The following is a 22,938-nucleotide window of genomic DNA, read 5'->3' as shown; positions in this document are numbered from 1 at the left end:
AAGATCAATAATCACAAGTCTTATGTTGGATTTGCACATCCGGGTCCTTCTTGTACAGTTCTTCTGTGTATTCCTGCCACCTCTTTTTTATCTCTGAGGCTTCAGTGAGGTCCCTGCCTCGTTTGTCCGTTATCACGTCCAGCTTAGCACAGAAGCTTCCTTTGATATCTTTGATTGTCTTATACAGAGCTCTTGTGTTGGCTGTTGTCCTCAAACGGAGGCCTCACTGACACACAAATTTTTACATTTCCTTATATGGTATGCCTCCACAGCACCTGTCTGCATCGTATTTCTGTCCTCGTTTTCCTTTTTCACTTTGTTTTAGTCATGAATAACTCAGTAGGCCTTGTTTAAAATTCTCCACGAAAGTCAGGGGCCACAAGGTACCAAAGCTAAAAAAAGCGGAGCAAGACATGATGGCGTCACTACAGGTGCACACAAACATCCACGGAAGTGGAGGAAACGGCAGCGCTTCCAAGCCACACAACGCTCCTGCAATTTCTCCCACTCAGATAACCGAGGGAGACAATTTCAAGAACCGTGATTGGCCAAACCAAAAAATTACTTCTTTTTTTCTGCATTGTTTCTCCTGCGCGGTGGGCTTCACGCCATTCAAGGATGGTGCAACACGAGGGCCAAGCTGTGTAGTGAAGCAATCTTTCACTTTGCAGGAGTGCAGACTATGTCATCTGAGTGTTGCCCTTATTTGCGCACACAAAAATTTGCCTAAAAGGCATCAAAACGAGATTATTTTTCTCTTGCTACAAAAATCTCTTTGCTATACCTGCTGAGATGCTTTTATTTACCTATAAATATGCGAGATCAAAAACAAAGCAATATAAAAGCCAGCTGGCACATCAAATTTTAAACTGCATGCAGAGTCTAAGCAGCATGAGTTAATGCTGGAAATGAGCTCACCATGGCGTCGGAGCCACTGCCTGGCTCAGTGAGGCAGTATGCAGCCAGCTGCTCCCCAGCTGCCAGGCCGGGCAGGTACTTGCACTTCTGCTCCTCCGTGCCAAACAGCAGGATGCCCTTGAAGCCAATCGACTGAGCAGGCACAAGCAGGCACCTCTATGTATGCACCGTGTTTGTATCTTACAGTCACAGTGAAACAAGATTCAAGTTTTTTTTTTCGTATGTGTGGAAAATCTTCAGGCAGTGCAAAAATGTGGAGAGATGAGCTAGTTGGTGTAGTAAAATGTGATGTTGGGCTAGTCGGCTCATGTCGTAAGGAAATACAAAACTGCGCAAAAAAGACGGGACAAGAAGAACAGAGAGGCACACACGAAGCGCAGAACTTCCAACTGAATTTATTTTTAAGAATCAAGGCACTTATAAAGGCGCTAAACAAGATAATACAAGGATCAAGACGCAAAAACTGCGTAGGTCAGGAACACCGCGTACACGAGTGGTTTAGGGCTGATGAGAAGGAATGATATGGCCATCTAAGAACTGTATCTCCTTGTTTGAAAGTGATAAAGAAGGTGAGCTGACGCAACTCCCACCCTTTTTGGAAATTAAAAAGGCATCGATAACTTCTCTTTCTGTTTTTGTTCTTGCTTTTGATAGGAATTTTGTCCGCTCGAGGTAAGGCACACAGCTTTTGCTGTCGCAGCTCTTGCAATGTATGGGTAGGTTACTGCCCGTGCCTGTACGCAGGGATCGTCTGTGCTCCAGGGCGCGCTCATTGAAACAACGTCCAGTTTGTCCTATGTAGGACCGCCCGCACGATAGTGGTATCTCATAGATGACACCTGAGGTGCATTTGGTGAACTTGTACTGGTGGTTGATCTTGCATGTGTTCGGATCCCTTTTTTCTTTTTGTTTTGTCAACAGTGGACAGACTTTTTTCAGTTTGCAGGGCGCCGAAAAAATAACACGGATCCCATACCTTCGTGCTATCTTCTTGATGTTATGAGAAAGGCAATGAATATATGGCATAACAAAAGGCGGTTTTTCAATGGAGCGTTGCTCTTTTTTCCCCGAAGTTTTTAGCCTTTGCAGCAGGCTTTCGCAAGTGCTGAGAATAAAATGATGAGGGTAGCCAGCAGACAAAAGTCGCTCAATCTGACATTGAAAACTAGATGACATGGAATGTTCACAAGACTTCTGTAGAGCAGCAAGACAACTAGACATAATGATGCCACGTTTCACTAGTTTTGAGTGTGCACTCTTGTAAGGCAATAAACTTTTGTTAGATCTTGGGTTATACGCCCAACAAACGTGGTTATCAGAGAACTAAGTTTAGGTCTAAAAACTGGATGTGGTTGTCCGTTGTCAATTCGTGAGTGAAATTCAAACCTTGACCCTCAGAGGAGAAAGTGTTAAGAATATTAGTGACAACACTGTCAGGGTCATTATTTGAAGACTTATCTAAAATCAACAAAAAGTCGTCGACATAGCGGAACACATGTAAAACAGGTTGCTTTGAAAGCTGTTTCTGCAAGCGTCTGTCTAAAAAAGCCATAAAAATGTCACGCAACACAGGCGCAACAGAGGAGCCGATGCAAATCCCAGATTTCTGGACGCAAAAGCGCCCATCGTGAAAGGTGGCTGTGGATCCTAAATAAAACATCAAAAGTTCCAAAAAATGCTCTGTGCTAATGCCAGCTGTATTATTAAAAGCAATTTCGCCGTGCTCCTCAACACTTTCTCTTACAGCCCTAAAGAACCCTTCGTGTGGAATCGAATAGAAAAGGTCCTCTACGTCCACAGAAAAAGCCGTAGAAGCAGAGGGCATACCCTTCTCCAGAGCCCGCACCAGGTCCTTAGAGCTGCGGATAAGGTACGGATCGTGCCCCAAAACATGGTTTAGGTGGTTCTTCAGGAAAGAACCTATGGCATGCTGCCAGGTGTTTCGCTCTGAAATAATGGCACGAAGCGGGCAATCCAGCTTGTGTGTTTTGCCAGTAAAGAAAATTTGCAAGGAATCCCTATCGGCTTTGGAGACCGAATTTGCAACCGCATCTAGATTCATCTTCTTCAGCAGCTTGACAGCTTTTTTCCTTTGGACTTTGGCGCGGAAATCAACCGGTTTGAAGTTCTTGGCAACAGCTTCTCGGGCCTTTTCTTCAAACATGCCTTGCGGCATGACAACGAAGCCGCCCTCTTTGTCCGCCTCTATAATGGAGAGTCCGTTTTTCTTAGGATAGGAAGCTGTTTCCTTGACCGGGGCCTTCACAGAAGAAAGGTGACTTACATTCCGTAGAAGGCAGTCCACACTGTCACTCACGGCGTGTTCCCTGGACTGATCAGAGGCGAGCGACCCAACGCGTCGCACAGTAGCAAGAAGCTCCGAACGGCCAGTCGGGGGTTCGAAGCAGAACTTCGGCCCCTTTTGCAGCGTCTCTTTAACAGCCCGCAGGAGGTTCACATCTCCAAGGACTGTTACAGCACTCCCCGACGTGGACGTTCGTTGTGTGGCCGGAAGGGTGAGCAGCGTTCTTCGCCAAAGAAACTCCGTGGTTTGCGCTGAAAGTCGTAGGTAGTCTTGCAGACGCCTCGCCGCGAGCCATTCATCGGCGCCTTCAGAGACGACAACCTTCAGCCAGTCCGTGTAGTGTCTCACTCTCCTCCAAGCTTCAGATTTCATTATTTTACAAATTCTGTGAGCATGCCCCCAAGAGGGGCCCGGAACGCCGAAAAGCCTCTGGATGTCAGGAGGTACAAGCTTTCGCTTGAGGCAGTAGCTCAAGAATCTTGACTGGCACGTTGACAGGGCGATCTGGTTCACGTAGGCGATTGCAGCTTGTTCCTTGTTCTTGATACATAAAGTAGGGCCCAGGGTAGAAGAGATGTACTGAAGTAAAATGTGATGTTGGGCTAGTCGGTTCATGTCGCAAGGAAATACAAAACTGTGCAAAAAAGACGGGACAAGAAGAACAGAGAGGCACACACAAAGCGCAGAACTTCCAACTGAATTTATTTTTAAGAATCAAGGCACTTATAAAGGCGCTAAACAAGATAATACAAGGATCAAGATGCAAAAACTGCGTAGGTCAGGAACACCGCGTACACGAGTGGTTTCGTGTGCGCTTCGTGTGTGCCTCTCTGTTCTTCTTGTCCCGTCTTTTTTGCGCAGTTTTGTATTTCCTTACTAGTTGGTGTAGCATTCTTAAAAACAGCGCAACAAACAAAAGACAAGCAAGTCCTTTGACTGTTGCATTATTTTTAAGAATATGATAAGAAGTTAGGTGCTGCATTTTTTACACTCCCAATGGCCTTGGGTTTTGCAGACGACACTTCTATGTGCTTCACCTTCTAAGTAAAACACAGGCCTCTGAACAGAAAGGAGCTGTAACACAGCCTCTTCAACAATCTGCTCAAATAACTGAATGTCCCTTTCTTGCAGATAAGCAAAGTTTCTGCAGCCTCTGGCATCTCTATGCACGGTCAGAAAATGCACGCAGTCAATGCACACAATTGCTGTAGTCCAGCACCACCTCATTGCTGTCACTGTTGCCATCACTGTGTACCATGCACATTCTGCTTCACTTGAGTTCCGGGATGAACTCTTATGTGAAAATGTCAAAATGAACACGAAGCTAATAATGACTGGTGATTTTAACCTAGTACTCTTAAAAATTGATAATGTTTCACTTGAATCAGTAGAACCAGCTCGAATCTCAGTTGGACTCTCATAAAAAAACATAGTTTCAGTGGCATCCAAAAGAGTGTGGCTAAAAAATGCGTCTCCTAAAATAAAGCTTGTAGCCTCACTCGTGCGTCCCCTACTGTAGTATGCCGATGTGGTCCGGGATCCTCAAAAGTATTGAGAGAGTTCAGAGGAAGACACTGCGATTCATTTAACACGCCTGCGGAAGACTTCTCAACCACTTCAGTTTGCCAACCTCAGAATCCCTTCGAAAAATTAACCGTTTTAAAATGTTATTTACCATCATTAGCAGTCATACCAAACTAGAATTTCATACTTATATGCAGTACAACAGAACACGATAAACTCACAACAAACATGACAAAACAATTGTAATTCCTCGGTGTAATGCATACAAGCTGTTGTTCTTTCCACGAACGATTGGAATAAGTTACCTTGTGGTGTGGTAACCTTATCATCATCTGATGCGCTTTTCTCTGCAATAAGTTCTTGCCAATAAGTTTAGTGTGCTCAGTTTGTATTTTTGGAGCGTATGTTTTTGATTCTTCTGTGTTGGATTTGGATGTAACACGCTTGTGTCTTGTTTGTTTCTTCCTGATGTGATCCGCAGTAGTGTTGGATTTGGATGTAACACGCTTGAGTTGTTTGTTTCTTCCTGATTTGATCCGCAGTAACTTTACTATGTGCCAATGTGCGCATTATTTTTGTAGTTATTGTTGTTCTCTTTGATGGACTGTAATTTGTTAACGTAGATGATGTACCCCCTCCTGCCTTGGCTACCAAAAGGCGGCCGGCCAGTATTGAATAAATAAAATATAATAAAATAAATAAATTGGCAACGCCTATGTTCTGTTGGTCTTCATTCATCTAACGGAGAGAAACTATTAGAAATTATGTTGGCGTATAACCTAAGACAAATTGTCCAACAAGAATAACGCCCAATTGGCGGCCATTGTTGGATAATACAGAAGAACACACTGTTAACATTGAAGATGGACCACATACCACTTAGAACCCTCAAGGCCTTATATGCGGACTTCTTGATTGCCTGATGATTACAAATACCGAACCATAAGGAGCGCTTCGACTTCACTGAACAAACCCTCAAGCCCATAGTATGCAGCCCCATCTTTGCTGCGCAATTTGCAAATCTCCAAAAACAGACGCAAGCCCCAACTCCATCACAACCATGTCCCAGCCCCAAGCCACAATAGGATCACTACCGGGCCTTACGGTCTGGCAGTGGAACTGCCACAGTTACAACAACAAGAGAGCACTACTGCAACAACACATCACCACAGTAACCAAGAAACCTGACATCATTCTGCTGCAACAAACGGTGATGGCGAACCCAACCCTCGCTGGGTATCGCGCTCATGTTAGCCCAGTGGAGGGACGAGGCGTCTGCACATTCGTCCGCAAAGGGCTCACGTTCATTGACACGGCAAAGGGACAGGACCTACTACAGGATACCCTGGACCACGACTATACCCTGATCACGGATCCCAATCATCCTACCCGAATCGGCAATTCCATAGCACGAGACACCACACCAGACCTTACATTCATCAAGAACGACCACACAGGCAAAGTAACATGGCGCAACACCGGCGTTGACCTGGGCAGTGACCACTACATTCTCGAAATTACGATTCCCAATCAATTCCGGGGCAACACAATTACACACAAGTGGACTGACTGAGACGGTTTTCGTAAGGCACGACCAACATCACAGACATCGAAACCCAGTTGGTTGAGCTCCACGATGCAGCGCACTCAGCCACCAAGACCATTGAAACGGACGACGACATCATAGCTACGGACAGTCATTTGGCCCATATGATCGAGGCCAAACTTCGAAACAGGTGCGCTGGAAGCGGCAATGGCTGAATCGCAAATTGAGAAAGAATGTGGCAGACTTAAACAGGGCCATTCAACATCACAGCAAGGTCCTGTGCCATCAGCAGTGGAACGAAGTCTGCAACCGAGCTGACAGGCAACTACATCGTGGTTGCACATTGAACCTATTTCGGCAACTCTTAAATGACTCTAAGACCAAGTCACACCAGCGCGATCGCCTGCCTCATACACACCGTATCAAGAACCTGGAAGCCAAGTATCTGCCACACACGCCAACGGAAACCCACCTGCCATATGGGGGGCTGTCCAACGCGTGGCTCGACCGAGACATTACCATGTCAAAGGTACGGGTAGCGCTGCACGAGCTCAACACCAGTTTAGCAGCCGGCCCCGATCTTATTACCAACAAGATGCTACGGAACCTCAACTATGCATCGATTGAGGCCCTAACTCGCTACTACAACGAATGCTGGCGTTAGGGCAAGCTGCCCCGGCAGTGGAAAACGGCAAGAACAATCCTAATCCCAAAACCGGACAAGCCATCGGACATCACCAACTTGCATCCCATCTCGCTCACATCCTGCTTGGGCAAGGTGCTAGAGCACGTGGTTGCCAACCGGTGGCAGGAGTACCTGGAAAAGAAAGACCTATATCCGGATACGATGATCGGCTTCAGGCGCAGATTCAGCACACAAGATGCCATGCTACAACTCAAACAACAAATAATCGACAACAAGACACAAGTAATTCTGGGACTTGATTTACAAAGCGCATTCGACAAAGTCAAACACTCAGCCATATTAGCACAAGTATCGAGACTCAACATGGGGGTAGCGAGCTACAATTACATCCAAGACTTCTTGACCAACCGCACGGTGGAATTGCATGCTGGAGACCTTAAGTTCCCAGAACACAAGCTCGGCAGCACGGGTACCCCGCAAGGTTCAGCCATCTCGCTGTTGCTCTTCAACCTTGTCATGATCGGGGTACGAAGGCAGTAGAAGGGACCGGCATCCGGCATGCGATCTATGCCGGCGAAATTACCCTGCGGGCGGCAGGCGGCACCGACGCCAGCATTGAGCAGCAGCTCCAAGAGGCTGTTACTGCCATCGAGCAACACCTTGACGGCACAGGCCTAGTGTGCTAACCAGCCAAATCCGAGCTGTTCGTACTCACAACATTACAACCAGGACGGAAACGCGCTCCCCCTCGGGAGTGTGACCACACAACGATCGTGACTGCATCGGGGCAGCGCCTCCCCGAAGTTCCCCAGATCAGTGTCCTGGGCCTGCTACTAAACAAGAGCGACCGCAACGACGAGACCATCAACAAGATTACCACCAAGGCAATGGACGCTATCCGGCTCATACACAGAGTCTCGACACGACGGGCAGGCATGCGTGAAGACAGCCTTCTGTGCCTCGTCCAGTCGTTCCTGATCAGTCACATCGCCTACGCAGCGGCCTACCTCAACTGGCAGGTCACTGACAAGACAAAGATAAACACGCTGATCAGATGGGTTTATAAGACGGCGCTGGGATTAATGGGGACCACGAGTACGGCTCGGCTCCTGCAGCTCGACGTCCATAACACCTTAGAAGAAATAGCCAAGGCGCAGCTCACTGCACAAATGGAGCGCCTCTCTACCATTAAGACAGGCCGCAGTAAACTGATGTCCCTCGGTTACAATCCCCGAGCTCCCAGTCGGCAATCGTGCGAGATCAGCGATGAGGCGTGGGCCCACATCCACGTGGACCCCATCCCGGAAAACGTGCACCCTGAGTACAACCAAGAACGGCGGCAGGCGCGGGCCAAAGTCCTCGTTGAGCAACATGCCCAGGACCCACACGCCCGGTTCGTGGACGCAGCAGAATACAAGCGAGGATTCATGGCAGTGGCCGTTGTGGCGGCTACTGGCATCAAGACAACGGCAGCGAGCGTGCGGTGCACAGACACCACAGATGCCGAAGAGGTTGCCATCACTTTGGCGATCTCGGAGGCCGAGTGTCACACTGTGCTCTGCGACTCTAGGAACACTGTACGCAACTTTGCCAAGGGGCGAGTGTGTGCACCGGCGGCCGCCATCATCAGTAAGCTCCAGCTCCAAGACTGCGGCAACACAATCCGCATCAAGCGGTTCCCGGCGCACGCGGGAGATTGTGCATCCTCACCGAATCACAACAAGACGGCCCAATCGGCGACGCGACGCGAGTGCTTACCTTCCGCGCCACTGAAAGGGACCGTTCCGGATGGTGGTTCGAAACAAAAGACCGAATGACCAGTTACGAGGAAGTAACTAAATTTTACCGCCTAGCTTGACGGAAAATGCCGTCGCTTCACCCGGCACTTAGTCGGGAGGAGGCGGTCATCCTAAGGCAAATGCAAACCGGGTCACTCCTAGCCCCTGCAGTGCTACACATCCTCCACCCAGACATCTACACGAGTGATATGTGCAGTGTATGTCAAGTGGGTCCGGCAGACCAATGGCACATCATGTGGGACTGTGCCAGGTTCCCGACTGAAGCTGCATCCAGGACATACCCGCTGGAACTTCAAAGTGCTGTGCAAAATACAGACAAGGACATTCAACTATAGGCCGTCCAGCAGGCCCGGGGTGCGCTCGAAAAGCACAAGCCTCACAACCCACCACAAACGGGCAAAATGAGGTAGTGCAGAGTAGGGCATAACCCCAGGTCGACGCTTGGCCATCGTCACGACCCTTTAACCAGTCGTTTGCCGGCTCCTTAATAAAGTTTACACACACACACACACACACACACACACACACACACACACACACACACACACACACACACACACACGCACACACGCACACGCACACACACACACACACACATATGCATGCATGAACGCCGGTGAACTTAGACGCGCTTAGAATATAGAACTTAGACGAGGAACTTAGACGCGATTAGATTATAGAACTTAGACGAGGAGAGTTTAGCTGCTGGCGAACGCCGCAGAAGACTAGAGAAATTAACTTCTGATCCCGAAGTAGTCACTGCTTTTTGCTACGTATATCCAGGCATAGCAGAGCTAAGCCATCGCATAGCAGAGCTATAAGCCAAGCATAGCAGAGCTAAGCCATGGCTAAGTGTTCCATCGAAGAACTTTTGTTTAGCTTTTTTTAATGCTTGCGTCAGCTCAGCACGAAGTCACAAAACTTGAATACATTTATTTTTAATTTTAAGTGGTCTTTTTTTATTTTTCGTTTCATATTTATGTTCCTGGTGATCCAGGGGCTCCAGTGCTTATCTTTTTAACACGAGTTGGAATATACCTGTCAACACAGTGTTGTATAATTTTCTTTAATTGCTGCCACAACTCTTCTACTGTTTTGTAATCGTATGTATGTATGTATGTATGTATGTATGTATGTATGTATGTATGTATGTATGCATGCATGCATGCATGTTTGTATGTATGCATGTATGTACGTACGTATGTATGCATGCATGCATGTATGTATGCATGTATGTATAAGTTGTGCATGTGTGCATGTAGGGCACAGGCACCGGACGTCCCCACAGGCCGTCATTACAGCAGCCTGCTGTCTTGCGTTCCTGTCGGAGCTCTTTAATAAGGCCCTCAGCAACGGACGCGAGTATGCCGTCAGGGAAGCCAGTGCTACGCAGACGGAGGACCTGCTGCTGAACACTCATGTTCACTTGGTGCTCACAGGACTTCTGAAGAGCGGCTCTTAGGCAGTTCAGAGCTATCCCTCTTTGCATGTAGGGCACAGCTGCCTACAGGCCCTACATGCACATCTTGTCCCATCGCCTCAAAAAGGCAGCGGGAAAGTGCGGCATTCGTGCCGTTTTAACAGCCCCACTAAAACTGTCTATGATGTGCCGCATGGTGAACAATGCGTACCAGGCAAAAACGTGCACAACGAAACACGCCATGCGGTTTGTGAACTGCACCATTGGTGTGGTGTATTTAACCCCACTGACCTGTGGTAACTGTTATATTGGGCAAACGGGCCAGTGCCTGAATGAAAGACTGCGAAAACACTACTATCGGACTGCTATCGCAGCTCTGATGGCCGGTGGCCATTTGGCCGCACATTGCTGCAAATGCAGAATAAAAACCACAGGCAGTAAAGAAGAAAAATGTGTTCCACTTTTTAGCCACACGAAAGTGCTGAGGCGGTTTCATAGGCAGGGTGATAGGGAGATATTTGAGGCATTTTGTATTGATAAGGCAGGGGATAAGTGCGTGAGCACACCCTCAATAGCCCTCACGAGATAATCTATTTATCAAAACACTTGCGCGTCAATTTGGTTTAAATGTTTACTCTTTATTATGGCAACATGCTTCTTGATAAGGAAAAAGGGGGGGGGGGGGGGGACAGTCCCCTGAGCATGCCCCTAATGCGAGTGTATAAATTTTGTTACATGTGCATTATACGTCAGTTAAGTCTAGCGTGCTGTCCTGTCGGTACCTTTTGTCGCTGTCCTTTGTGTTTTTCCACGCTAGTTGCAATGTCGCAGTCATTAACGAATACACACCAACTAGCCCAACTCTCTTCCGTGACCATGGTCGTCTTTGCATTTTCTCCTTTCGGGGAAAGCTACTTGCAGCCTGTAGCTGTATTTGCATCAAAAGGACCAACGAAAGGCACACTTCTAGCTCAGCTACTTCTGCAGTGTATTGTGCACTTAGAGAATGCTGGTATATTTGTTGATGGGGTTGTGTGCGACGGTGCCTCAGCCAACCGAGCAATGTGGAGACAACTTGGAGTCAATGGTGCACTGGGCCATGTTGTGAATTCATTTGAGCATCGTACTGATACCTCTAGAAAAGTGTATGTCTTGTCAGATGCCCCTCACCTTTTTAAATGTATTCGCAATCGGCTGTATGAAAAGAAGGTTCTGAGAAGACTAGGCCGGTTTATAAAATGGTCCCACTATGATGCCCTGTACGTGGCAGACACAAAACATGCTGCAGAACTGAGAGTTTGCCCAAAGCTAACTTATAACCCCGTCAACCCCTCCAACATGCTGAAAATGAGGGTGAAACTTGCGACCCAGCTTTTCAGCAACTCTGTAGCTAAAGGGATACAGTTTTACACGAAGAGAGGTGCGCCTCGGCTCTACAACACGGAGCCAACTGTTGAATTTACCTTTTTTCTTAACAACTTATTCGATGCCCTCAACCGCCGCTTCCCTGCAGAAGGACTCACTCTTGGATGCAAGGACTTGCCGATTATTGACAGTGCATCCAGGTGGCTCGACGAGTGGGAACAAGAGGTTGTGGATGGAGTCATTCCTAAAGACCTTTTTTTGACTCTGTCTACTTCGGAGGGACTGCGAGTGATATTGAAGTCTGTTCGAGAGTTGTCAGCTTACCTGTTGACGGAATGCAGATTCAAGTACGTCCTTTCTGCTAAGATGAACCAAGACCCCTTGGAATGCTTTTTTGGCATAATAAGGCAAGCAGGGAGACAAAATGAGCATCCTACTTTTCCAACGTTTTTGCAACTTTATCGTATGCTTTCCCTTTATTCGTTGCTCAAGGCACCGCAGTTTGGGAACTGTATGGCCCCCGAAAACAGCCAGTCTGCTTTTGTGGCATTGGCTGACTTCTGACACATATACAAGTGTTTAGCTGTGGAGCGCACGAAAAAAGTGGAAGATCTGAAACACAAGCTGGACGGCCTAATCAACGAGGGAAGCTAGGAGTGCGAAGACGTATTTGAACATGACTACTGCAGTGCAACCGTTGTTGACTGCATTATCTATTACGTCACTGGATTTGTCACAAGAAATCTGATGAATCAGACGTCATGCACCACTTGCAAACAAGCCCTTGCGGGACGCAAAGGCTTATCAAGAGCCCCTGAAGCAGCAGAAGAACGGAAATCTGAGCTAGTTGGTGCATTGCAAGATCAAAAAACAGCGCGGCTACTTGGGACAAACAGAGAGCAGAAGCAGACCTTGTGAGCTGCAAAACGAGAGAGAGGCTAATACATCCAAACGCTCATCTTTTCCAGCTCTTTAAACAGACTGAGTTCATGAAGTATGCAAGCCAGAGGGATGCATATGACAAGACAACTGACGCTTTACCTTCCCTTGCGAGTTGCATAAAGAAAATATATTGGCCAAGTTAATTCACTACTATGCTTGTATGCGCATGCGACAGTACTGCCGGCAATTAAAAAATAAGAAGAAAAGCCAGGACTTGCGAAAAATGTCGAAGCTTGTGTGAGCAGATACACCTGGGACGAGCACACTGTTTAAACCCTGAATGTTTTCAACTTTGCTTTGTATTTGTCATATATTTGAAATCTGTGTGAACGTGTGGTTCTGATGTTTCAAAAAATAAATGAATTAGATTGCTTTCTAAACTTTTAGTGTTATTGTCAGCACAGTCTATTTTAGCAAAAAGAAAAGTGGTTGCTTGCAGGTTTGGAATCAAGTAAATACAACCTTGCAGTACTTGTATGCAGAATCAGGAAAAAGGGCCGTCATCGAGATGGTTTATCCAAGTTTGTTTATGCTTCATGTGTGCATGCAATCACTGGAGTCATACCAGGCGGCCGTGGTAGGGAAAACAGCTGCGTGGGCGTACTTAATTAAACACGGGCACAAACGATGAGGCATTAGAGGCTTTCGCCTCAAAACATACGGAGTATCGGCTGGATGGGCTTCGTGGTAACTCCAGTGAAACAATTGACCATATTATACTCGAATGTAATGGTATCCATCCGGAAGTTGATGCAGGCGCAATCACTGTTCCTGAAGCTCTGGGGTTTAGAGATAACAGTGGCTGGGTGAATAAACCGGCGGTGGAAACTAGCAAAAAACAACTGGAAGATTGGTGACTTAAAAGCAGAGAAGTGACATAATGTTAGTAATGTAGGAACAAAAATTTAATAAATAGAGTGATGGTTTAGTTAACCATTCTAAATCAATAATTAAGATATAGGGAGAAAAATGAGCATGATGGCTACTGCTACCACCCCGTTTCAAAGGGGACGCTCCTACATTCCATCCATCCATCCATCCATTTGTTGTAGGCAGTACACACATTGAGTGGGCCGAGGTGCAACTCGCCTGACGCGAGTTGCACTCTGGTGCGTCACGCTGGCTGATAAAACCTGTCCTGTTCTCCAACTAGTCATCCATGCATGCTTCTTATTGTTATTCTCCTAGCGATGAAAAATATAATCTCTAAATCTACTCATCGGCGTAGTAGCTATATAAAACGGCGGCGAGAAATAAATACTAAACCAGCCACGAATTCATACCAACAGATTGCAGCAGTCACCCGTGATAACATTTTTTATGCGCGGAATGAGGGCCGGTAGAAGTTGATCGGTGAAATTCGGCAGGAAGGCGACGAGTTCAACAATATAATCGAGCGCGCAAGCAGGCGCAACAGCAGAACCTCAGCCGATCGGCGATCGCAGCGGGTGGAAGTTCGTTGCGCCATCTGTCGCGTGCTATGCAAACAGAGCATTGGCGCTCGGTGGCTGGCGGCGGCCGTTCGCTCACCTAAAATATTCTTCCACCATCGTTTTACATGAGCGTTCTTTAACCTTTTTAGGGTGATAGGAACGTGTTGCCCGTGGATTAACAATTTCAATGTAAAGCGATTTCTCAATTCCTAATTGGTCATGGTAAAGCGAACAGAAGGTTTTCATCTTATCCTGATAACGTCTTGAAACCAGGCTTTTATTTATTTATTTATTTATCATCGTACCCACAGCACCATAGTCTGGCATTACAGTGGGGGGGTTGAAAAAGTGTACAAATTCCACTGCGCATGCAGGTGGCTACAAAAAAAGATAACATTTAGATAGAGAAAACACGGAATTATTATACACAAAAAATGGAAGAAAATGAATTGTTTCATAATATGGACACTACTTCGTCGGACAGCTTGTTTCATTCCGAAATCGTTTCGGGGAAAAAAGACGTTTTGAAAAGGTCAGTCCAACATCTGTATACTTTAACTTGAAGTGAATGATCTCTCCATAAAGGCACATAATCAGGGTTGACTAATTATTTTGTTCTGTTTATTCCAGTTCTTGAATGAAATATATTATGAAATAATTTTAAACGCAGAACTTTGTTACGTTTTTGACGCGAGTCCCAACACAAAGCTTTTTTCGCGCTAGTTACACTAAAATAACGGCCATAGTTATTAAAAACAAAACTAATGGCCAAATTTTGAACTCTTTCTAGCTTTTGAATGTCAGTCAAGGATTTCGGGTCCCAGACTGTGCAAGCATAATATGCTTCTAACGTTCATATTATACAGCAGTTCTTTTGTCTTTAAAGAGAAACGTTTAGCGTTACGTCTCAGGAAGCCCAATATACGGCAGGGTTTGGCAATAACATAATCCACGTGACGATGCCGAGACACTGCACTGGTTAAATAAAAAACTTAAATCTGATAGGAACGAAGTTGGGGATGTGTGCCAGTTATATGCATTATAAATGAACCTTACCAATTTAAGTTTTATTTTTTCCAGTATGGCGATGTTAGTTTGTGTGTAGGGATCCCGAACAACGGCACCGTATTCCAATATCGGTCTGATGTACGTTTTATAAATCAAAAGTTTTGTCACGTGTTGATTTTGCCAGCGTTCTTCTCAGGTAATAGAGTTTTTTCGTTGCCTTTTTTTCAACATATTCTACGTGCTCATTCCATCTCAGGTCATTTGTAATTATTAATCCAAGATACCGTATATTGCCGCGCATAAGTTGACCTTTTTTTTTAAAATGTCCTTCCAAAAGTTGGGGGGTCGACTTATAATCGGGGTCGACGTATATGCGGAGTCTTAAAGTCGGCTTATATGTGGGGTCAAAAGTAATTTCGACCGAGTCGCGAATAATATCACGCCCTGTGCGCTCGTAATTCCATAAAAGTTGTCAGACACAATGCAAAAGTGGATCTACTTTAAAAAAAAAAGAATTTTAATCGAGATTTGCACCAAAGGTTTGTTTTAATGCGATAACAACTTGTTATTGACAAACCGTGGGCGTGCCACGGAAAACGTTCAAAGCCGGGCGGGCTGGCAATGTTTGATACAAATGGGACAGCTACAAATTCAACCCAATTCAAAACGACCACACGCGACCAGTCACATGAGCCAAAAAGCATTTTCACGTGTTGTGCAACGTTGTGTGCATTTCGCCATTTCTTCTCATCGCACCGCCTGGACTCTAGCCGACGTGACAGCTAACAGCGGTGTATGTGGTTTGTGTCACTCGACGGACGCCTTGCAAGATGCCGCCGCAACCTAGGCAATAGTACAGCGGTGCTTTTAAGCGACAAGTCATCCTCTACGCAGAGTCGGAAAACAACGTCAAATCAGGGCATAAGTTTGACGTCTCATAAAAGTGCGTGAAAGGCTGGAGAAAACAAAGAAGTAAGCTTTTTGCGTGTGTTGCTACACTCCGTTCTTTTCGCGGGCCGAAGTCCGGACAATACCCTGCCGTTGAGGAGGTGGTTCGAGATTGGGTTCACGACCAGAGAAGCAAGAACCTGAGTGTTTGCTACAATGACATTGAAACAAAGGCACGCACTGTCACGGAGGAGATGTACATCCCGCGTACCGAGTTTAAAGTGTCTAAGAAATGGGTGACGAATTTTACGAAGAGGAACGGCCTAAGCCTAAGGCGACGAACGGCTGTATGCCAACGGTTGCCCGAAGCCTATAAAAAAAACGGAGCGCCTTTCTGCGCTATGTTAGTGACCTGCGGGCAACACATTCATTCCTGCTTGGTCAAATAGGCAACGGTGACCAGACTCCAGTATGGTTTGATATGCCTAGCAATAGGACCGTGTCAGCAAAAGGGGAGCGCCAGGTCCGCCTGCTGACAACAGGCAACACGCACAACCGTTTCACGGTCATGTTATGCGGTGAATTCTACGAGTGGCTCCAACAAGAAAACCCAAAGACACCAACAGGGCGGCTGAAGCGAGCTTCTTTGGGCGAAGTGGCTCAATGATGCCTGGTATGATCTCAGACATGATCTCTGCAGCGTTCTCCACGTGCGGCATCTCGGCACCGCTTCCTACGAACAGCGGCAGCAGTGGCTCATAAGATGATCGCGACTGTGTCCTCACAAGCGACGACAGATGTCTCGCGAACGAATAAATGTTTCTTTATGACTCGGCCTTCTGAAATACTTTTTTGGCGAGCTAGGACCGCAGAGCGCAGCAACGTCGACCTAAATTCGGAGTATAACTTTTTTTTGCCCAAAAGGGGTCGCGAGTTGGGGGGTCGACTTATAATCGGCAATATACGGTATTTATAACTTGCTACTGTAGTTTAAACATGGTTGCCAATGCAGTATGAAGTGAAAAGGCTGCTTTTTGCGAGTGACGGTCATTGCGACTGTCTTATGGTGATTAATAGCCATTTACCAGAGATGTGTTTAAATCTACTTGATCTTTAGTACTATTGATTTCATTATGAATTATACAGTCATCTGTGATAAGTCTTATTTTCCCTGGGATTTCACAAACAATGTCACTAATAAAGATCAGAAAGAACAGAGGCCCAATACCGATTCCTGAGGAACTTCTGCTTCAGCTAAAACAGCTCTAGAGGACACATTACCCACCCTAACATTCTGATGACGATAAAACAGATAAGCTTTAATCCATGCAAGCAGGGCGTCAGTTTTTAGTAGCGCTTTTAGCTTCAATAGTAGTTTACAATGGGTTACGCGATCGAATGCTTTTCCGAAGCCTAAAAAGATAATGTCAACCTGGTCACGATTACCTAAGGCTGAAGTGAGATCATGAATTGTTTCGAGCAGCTGGGTTATAGTGGACAGGCCTTTCCAGAAGCCATGCTGCCGCATATCAATTATTTTGCGATCGTGAAGAAAGAGAAATATGTTTGGAAATGCAAAAGTTGACGTAATCGCTGTAGATTTTGCGAAAGCATTAGATAAAGTGCCGCACAATAAATTAGTTTTTGGTGTGTAGCCCTACTAGCCGCAATCACGGACTTTGTCGATGTCTGTCCGAAGCCGCTCAAATCTCTCTTTTCATGAACTTGAAGTGGAGAAAGAGGAGGTGGCAACGCGAGCGTCGCGCTGTTCAGCATTGAGGAGGCGGAGTGGCCGCACATCTGCAGCATAAGCCGCTCTCTCTCTCTGTTCATCCGTCTCTGCTTGAACATTAAGCGGAAGAAGGGGAAGTGGCGACGCCCACATCACGCGACTTATCACTGAGGGGACAGAGCGGCTACATAGATGCACCCATTGAGAAAAGTGAGAGAGGGGAGTGTCAGTTGCATATGTGGTGGTCGTCACTAGGCAGCGTTGTACAAGCGTGTGTTACTCCGGAGTGAGCAGTCATGTGTCGCTCGCACGTCCTCAACTTCAGCATCTCTCCTCTCACATCAGTCACTTCTCAGCCTTCACGGCCAGCAGACGTGCATGCGCGGTGCTCCCTCGACCTCGGCTCAGAGCTGCTCGCCGCGCCGTGAAGCAGCTTGTGCTTACCTCCATGCCTAAGCAGTGCTATGCACCTACTTCGCATTTGATTAAGTATGCAAATCAGCCGTAAACACCTGGAATTAATACGAATATTGTAAAATGGATGACCATGTGTCCGGCTCACTAGCAGTGCTTTCAGGAGTTCCGCAGGGTTCCGTTCTGGGACAGTTGTTAATGACCTCTGCTATCATGGACGCAAATGTACGACTAAATCTATTTGCAGATGACTGTTTAATTTATTCCACAGTTAGAAACACGGACGACCAGCTTAGAGTTAACTCGTTACAGGCCATTAAGCGAATGGTGCGAAAAATGAAACATTAAATAAATTATTCGAAAACAACATACATGCACATTACAACAAAGAAGTTTGTTTTTTCGTTCCCATACTTCATTGGTAACAAGTGTTTAGTAAATGTAAATTCGAAATCAACATACACGCACATTACAACAACGAATTCTGTTCTTTCGTTCCCATACTTCATTGGTAACAAGTGTTTAGTAAATGTAACTTGGTTTAAGTATCTAGAAATGACAATAACACAAAATTCAAATTGGGACACCCATATAGAAAAGGTATGTTCTAAAGCATACCAGATGTTTTGTTTCCTATGAAAAAAAATTGGAGCATGCTACATGGTATGTAAGACTAATTGCATATACAGCTTTTGTGAGGCGTCCTTGAGTATGCGCAAGTAGTACGGAGTCCTAATCATCATCACCACTGCAAGGCGAAGACCCAAATTTCTCCAATTGTGCTAGCTGCATCCACTTGACCCCTTCGAACTTCTTAACCTCATCCGCCCCCTGCTACGCTTTCCTTCCCTTGGAATCCAGTTTGTTACCCTAAGCGACCATCAGTTATCCTCTCTTCGCACTACGTGTCCTGCCCTTCTTGATTTCCACTAGAATGTCAGTAACTTCAGCTGTTTCTCTGACCCACTCTACTTGCTTCCTATCTTTTAACGTTAAAACTACCATTTTTCATTCCATAGCCGTCTGCGTTGTCCTCAACTTAAGTAGAGCCCTCTTTGTTAGCTTCCACATTTCAGCCCCATAGGTAAGTACAGGTAAAATGCAACTGTTGTATACTTTCCTCTTCAGCGATACCGGTAAGCTGCTAGTCAAAATCTGCGAGTGCTTGCCAAGAGTTCCATCCCAATCTTATTCTGTCCAAATCTGCGGTTACTACCTGTCCTAAATAGATATATTTGCCTACTACTTCCAATGCTTTGCTACGTAACGTAAACTGCTGTTTCTTCCCTAAGCTATTGAACATTACCTTAGTCTTCTGTGCATATTGATTTTCAAGCCTACCTTTCTACTTTTTCTGTCTAGGTCACCAATCATTCTTTGCAATTCATCCCGAGTTACTTAGCAAGGCAATGTCATCTGCAAATCGCAGATTACTGAGATATTCTCCATCTACTCTTATCCCTAACTGCTCCCATTCCAAGTCTCTCCTCTGCACAGATAAGAGGTTCGCAGAATAACAAAAGCTAAGCATGCAACTACAGAGGTATTTAATAACATAGAGGCTTTACAACACAGATGAAACACGAGAGAGTTACCATAAACAAACACCAAATTGTTCACCAGGCACTGTTGCAGTCCGACGCCTCAAGAGTCACGATGTGGCCGTCATACAAGACGAGCGCCGCTTCCTTACAGGTCCGTGGGCTTGCCAGCAGCGGGTGATCCCCGGGAGTCCAGCCGAAGCACTGGCGAACACGCCGCAACCACTGACTGACTGACTACACAAGCGGCGCGGTCTCTTTAAATAGGGTGCGCCGCGTCTGTCTGTTAAAACGCGCCAAAGCTAGCGCGCACACACACTTAGCTTCACTGGTTAGAGCGCTCCCTTCTCCTCCCGTCGAGCCAAGCGTCGTCATTGGTTAGGTCCCATAGAATGTTCTCGAAAGGTCTGGCACATTCCAGATCGATGAACCATCGTCATCCCTGGGCAATGGGAAAGCGGGTGACGGCAACGCGTACAAAGCTACGCGCTCTCTAGCGCGGGGAAGGAGGCTTTTCTCTCTATGCGGCGCCGCACGGGCCTCGCGCTGCGCCAGCTTGATAAAAATGTGCGCTGATTTCGTGACAAGGGTCACAAGCACAAAGGACACACAGCCGTCGCCAACCGCCACTACAGTGGTGTACCGCCACCGAGGTCGCAGGGCGTTGCCACCAGAACTCGAGACGCCGCTTTGTAGTCCCCACTCCCGCAGGCTCCTCAAAACCCAACGCAGCTAACAACGTTCGGATCTCGGAGGCCGGCAAAATTGCTGAACGCGCTGGACACATGGCGGGACAGTCCGACGCTCCACAGATGGCACAAGTTGTGTCGAGATCGCTTGTGAAGCGCACTCGCCACACAGAAGTCCGGAGAACTCCGTAGTGGGCCCTTCCCCAGCAAGCCACCGCCCAGGGTGTTGTCATATTGTCGTTCCCAGTAGACGACCCCTTGCTGGCTCTGTACAGGTCCAGGGTGAGCTTTGCGTTAGCTCCGGTACACCACTCCTCCGTCTCCGCTTTTCGCACTCGCTCTCGAACTTTCGCACAAGTAGCACTCTGTGATCCACAGCAGCAGCATATGACGGGACACTAAAACGACTATACCCATTTGCTGACCGTTGGGTCCACCTCGTCGACACCCCCGCAAAGATGGTGTGAAGCAGCGGCGTCTGGTGGGCTAGGCTAGCTTTAGGCAGACGGAGAAGCCAATCCTCACCTCATAGCACAGCTTCGAAGCATCATTACTATGGTAACAACACTGCCAGAAAGCGCGGCTACAGGTTGCATAGGAAGCAACCATGGTGGATAGCTCCCCTATACGTCAGCCGAAAGCTGCGCTTCTCATAGGTTCCGCCCAAGTCAAGCTCCTATCTCACACTGGCTCAGACGAGCTGTTCTTTTTCTTCTTGTATTTAGAATTTTACAACCCTAATAACGTCATTTTCCGTGCGCCCATTTTTTATATTTCTTTTTTATCTGACATTGGCATGGTGCAAACAACCTACAGGATGGCTAGAATTAGCAGCCTAATGAACGCGCCCCGAAGTTCGCAGGCATGAAATGGATGCAGCTAGCACAGGTTAGTTGGAGAGAGGGGCCTTCACCCAGCTGTGGGTATAGTCTAGCTGATGATGATATTTAGGCGTGCACGGCATTTTTTTTTTACCTTTGCAGCATAACAGACCAATTTCCGAGCTAAACATACAATACGCTCCGTCTTTTAGTAGGTACCTTAGGGTTTTCAACAGTTGTATTTGCAATTTATTGTTTGCTTCCAGGCACGCGAAATATGCTTTGAAAGGGCTTGTAACACTATTTCCAAAGATGTCTTGCGACAGACAATGGCCACCCCCTATGCTTTGTTGAGCATGTGAGTTGTATGGTATGTTCGGAGACAGCTTTTAAGAAACTGCTTAAAGTCCCAATTTATTGTGCCTGCTTTTTTTCTCATTCTGGCACAAATATTGTGCACCAATGTTCAGACCCGATATACTGAGCACTTATATACAGAGTTTTTAGTGCCCATTTTTCTCCTCTTGGTGCCTAAAATGTAATTTTACCTGCCTATTCTTGTCACCTAAAATGTGACTATTAAGTGCCTACAATTATTGAAAAAGAAAAAAACCACAATAGAACTCGTGTAATTCTAAATCCTGGATAATTTCAAGAAGTTCTATTGTCCCATAATTTTTAATATAGATTTAACCGTACAATGTTAATTGGAAGGTTTTCAGTGCTCTGCTGGAATGCTTGACCCCAATTGCACTGCACTGAAGTGGTGCCCCACATTTCGCTGTTGGTGTCTGAAGAGCTGAATTCGCCTTCCGAGTCAACCCTGCTGCTGTTCGAAACCGAGCTCTCCGATGTGTCGATTTCCGCGCAGCATGAGCGCGCGATCTCGACAACAAGCTCCGATCACCTGACTCCGGAGACCATCTGGACGGGCTCGGCACGGCGGAAAAATTAAATAAAAGCAGAACTGTAAGAAGGGTTCCTCTATTTCCCATTAGAGGACGCCAATTGTCAAGGAGCGCTTCGAAAGCGGGAAAATTTGAATCATGAAGCCATCGATAGCAGGCTATTGATGGGAATAGGCGTGGATAGGAAAGTGTTAATGAGGGCAATGTTGCCGTAATATCAAGGAATTCACTTGAGGAAGAGGTTTAACTGTAAAGAGACACTTTCACGAGATGTAAACAAAAATAGTCTTACTCGAGTCCACTTATAACAATATTCAAGTGCCACAAAATTTCCATTGTTATAACCGATAATTGTTATAAACGGTTTGCACGAAAAAAAGCATAACAACTGCAGAGAGGGGTCACGGACGGCAAGTGACATGCGAGCTCCGCCGAGGCATCGTTTTGGGGCCCCGAAAGGGGTCTTGTAAAACGTACGAGAAGGTTGCCGCGGCTGCCCCTCAGCTTGAGAAACCCCAAAGTAACGCTGGGGTGAAGAGAGAGAGAGAGAGAAAGACGAAACTTTTATTTAAAAGCAGAGGAGATTGGAGCACGCAGGCCCCTGGGGTGAAATCGTCGCAAGCATCTCACCACGTACATCTCACTGGCTTGCACGAGAAAACCCCATGTCCGTTAACCTTGCTTGCCTCACGCGAAGCATGTTGACACCCTTCTCCATGATATCTAGGTACACCACGTAGTGCAACAGAAGGTCCCTCGCGAAAACAAAGCCCCAGAGGGACTGAATCAACTGCAGGGCCTCTTGTGAGAACAACGTTGAGACAGCCTGCCCTACCACGTCATCGTCGCTGTCGTCGCAGTCACGGTCGTCGTCAGGCACTTTGTCGAACGCGTTTGCGCCCACTGTCAAGCGAGGACTTTTCTTTGTCGAACTTTCTCAGAGGAGCGGATGATCGTCGACACCGTCGGTTGCGATAGTGCGTACTCCTTCGCGATACTGCACTTGTCTCTAAATCGATAGCCGTGCCGTGCGCTTTCT

At 46.7% G+C, this 22,938-nt stretch overlaps 1 protein-coding gene across 1 annotated transcript in view; it reads right to left on the bottom strand.

The window, feature by feature from the left end:
- LOC146201388 (very long-chain specific acyl-CoA dehydrogenase, mitochondrial-like) overlaps positions 1 to 22,938 on the bottom strand; it is a 131,655-nt gene that overhangs the window by 83,621 nt on the left and 25,096 nt on the right. The window contains exon 6 of the mRNA XM_084595812.1: positions 919 to 1,050. Coding sequence (XP_084451938.1) covers positions 919 to 1,050 — 132 coding nt within the window. The remainder of the gene's footprint in view (positions 1 to 918; positions 1,051 to 22,938) is intronic.

This window comes from Amblyomma maculatum, chromosome 2 (assembly GCF_055883805.1).
Source record: "Amblyomma maculatum isolate TAMU_Amacu chromosome 2, ASM5588380v1, whole genome shotgun sequence".
Lineage (NCBI taxonomy): Eukaryota > Metazoa > Arthropoda > Arachnida > Ixodida > Ixodidae > Amblyomma > Amblyomma maculatum.
This window is presented reverse-complemented; position numbering and strand designations above follow the sequence as displayed.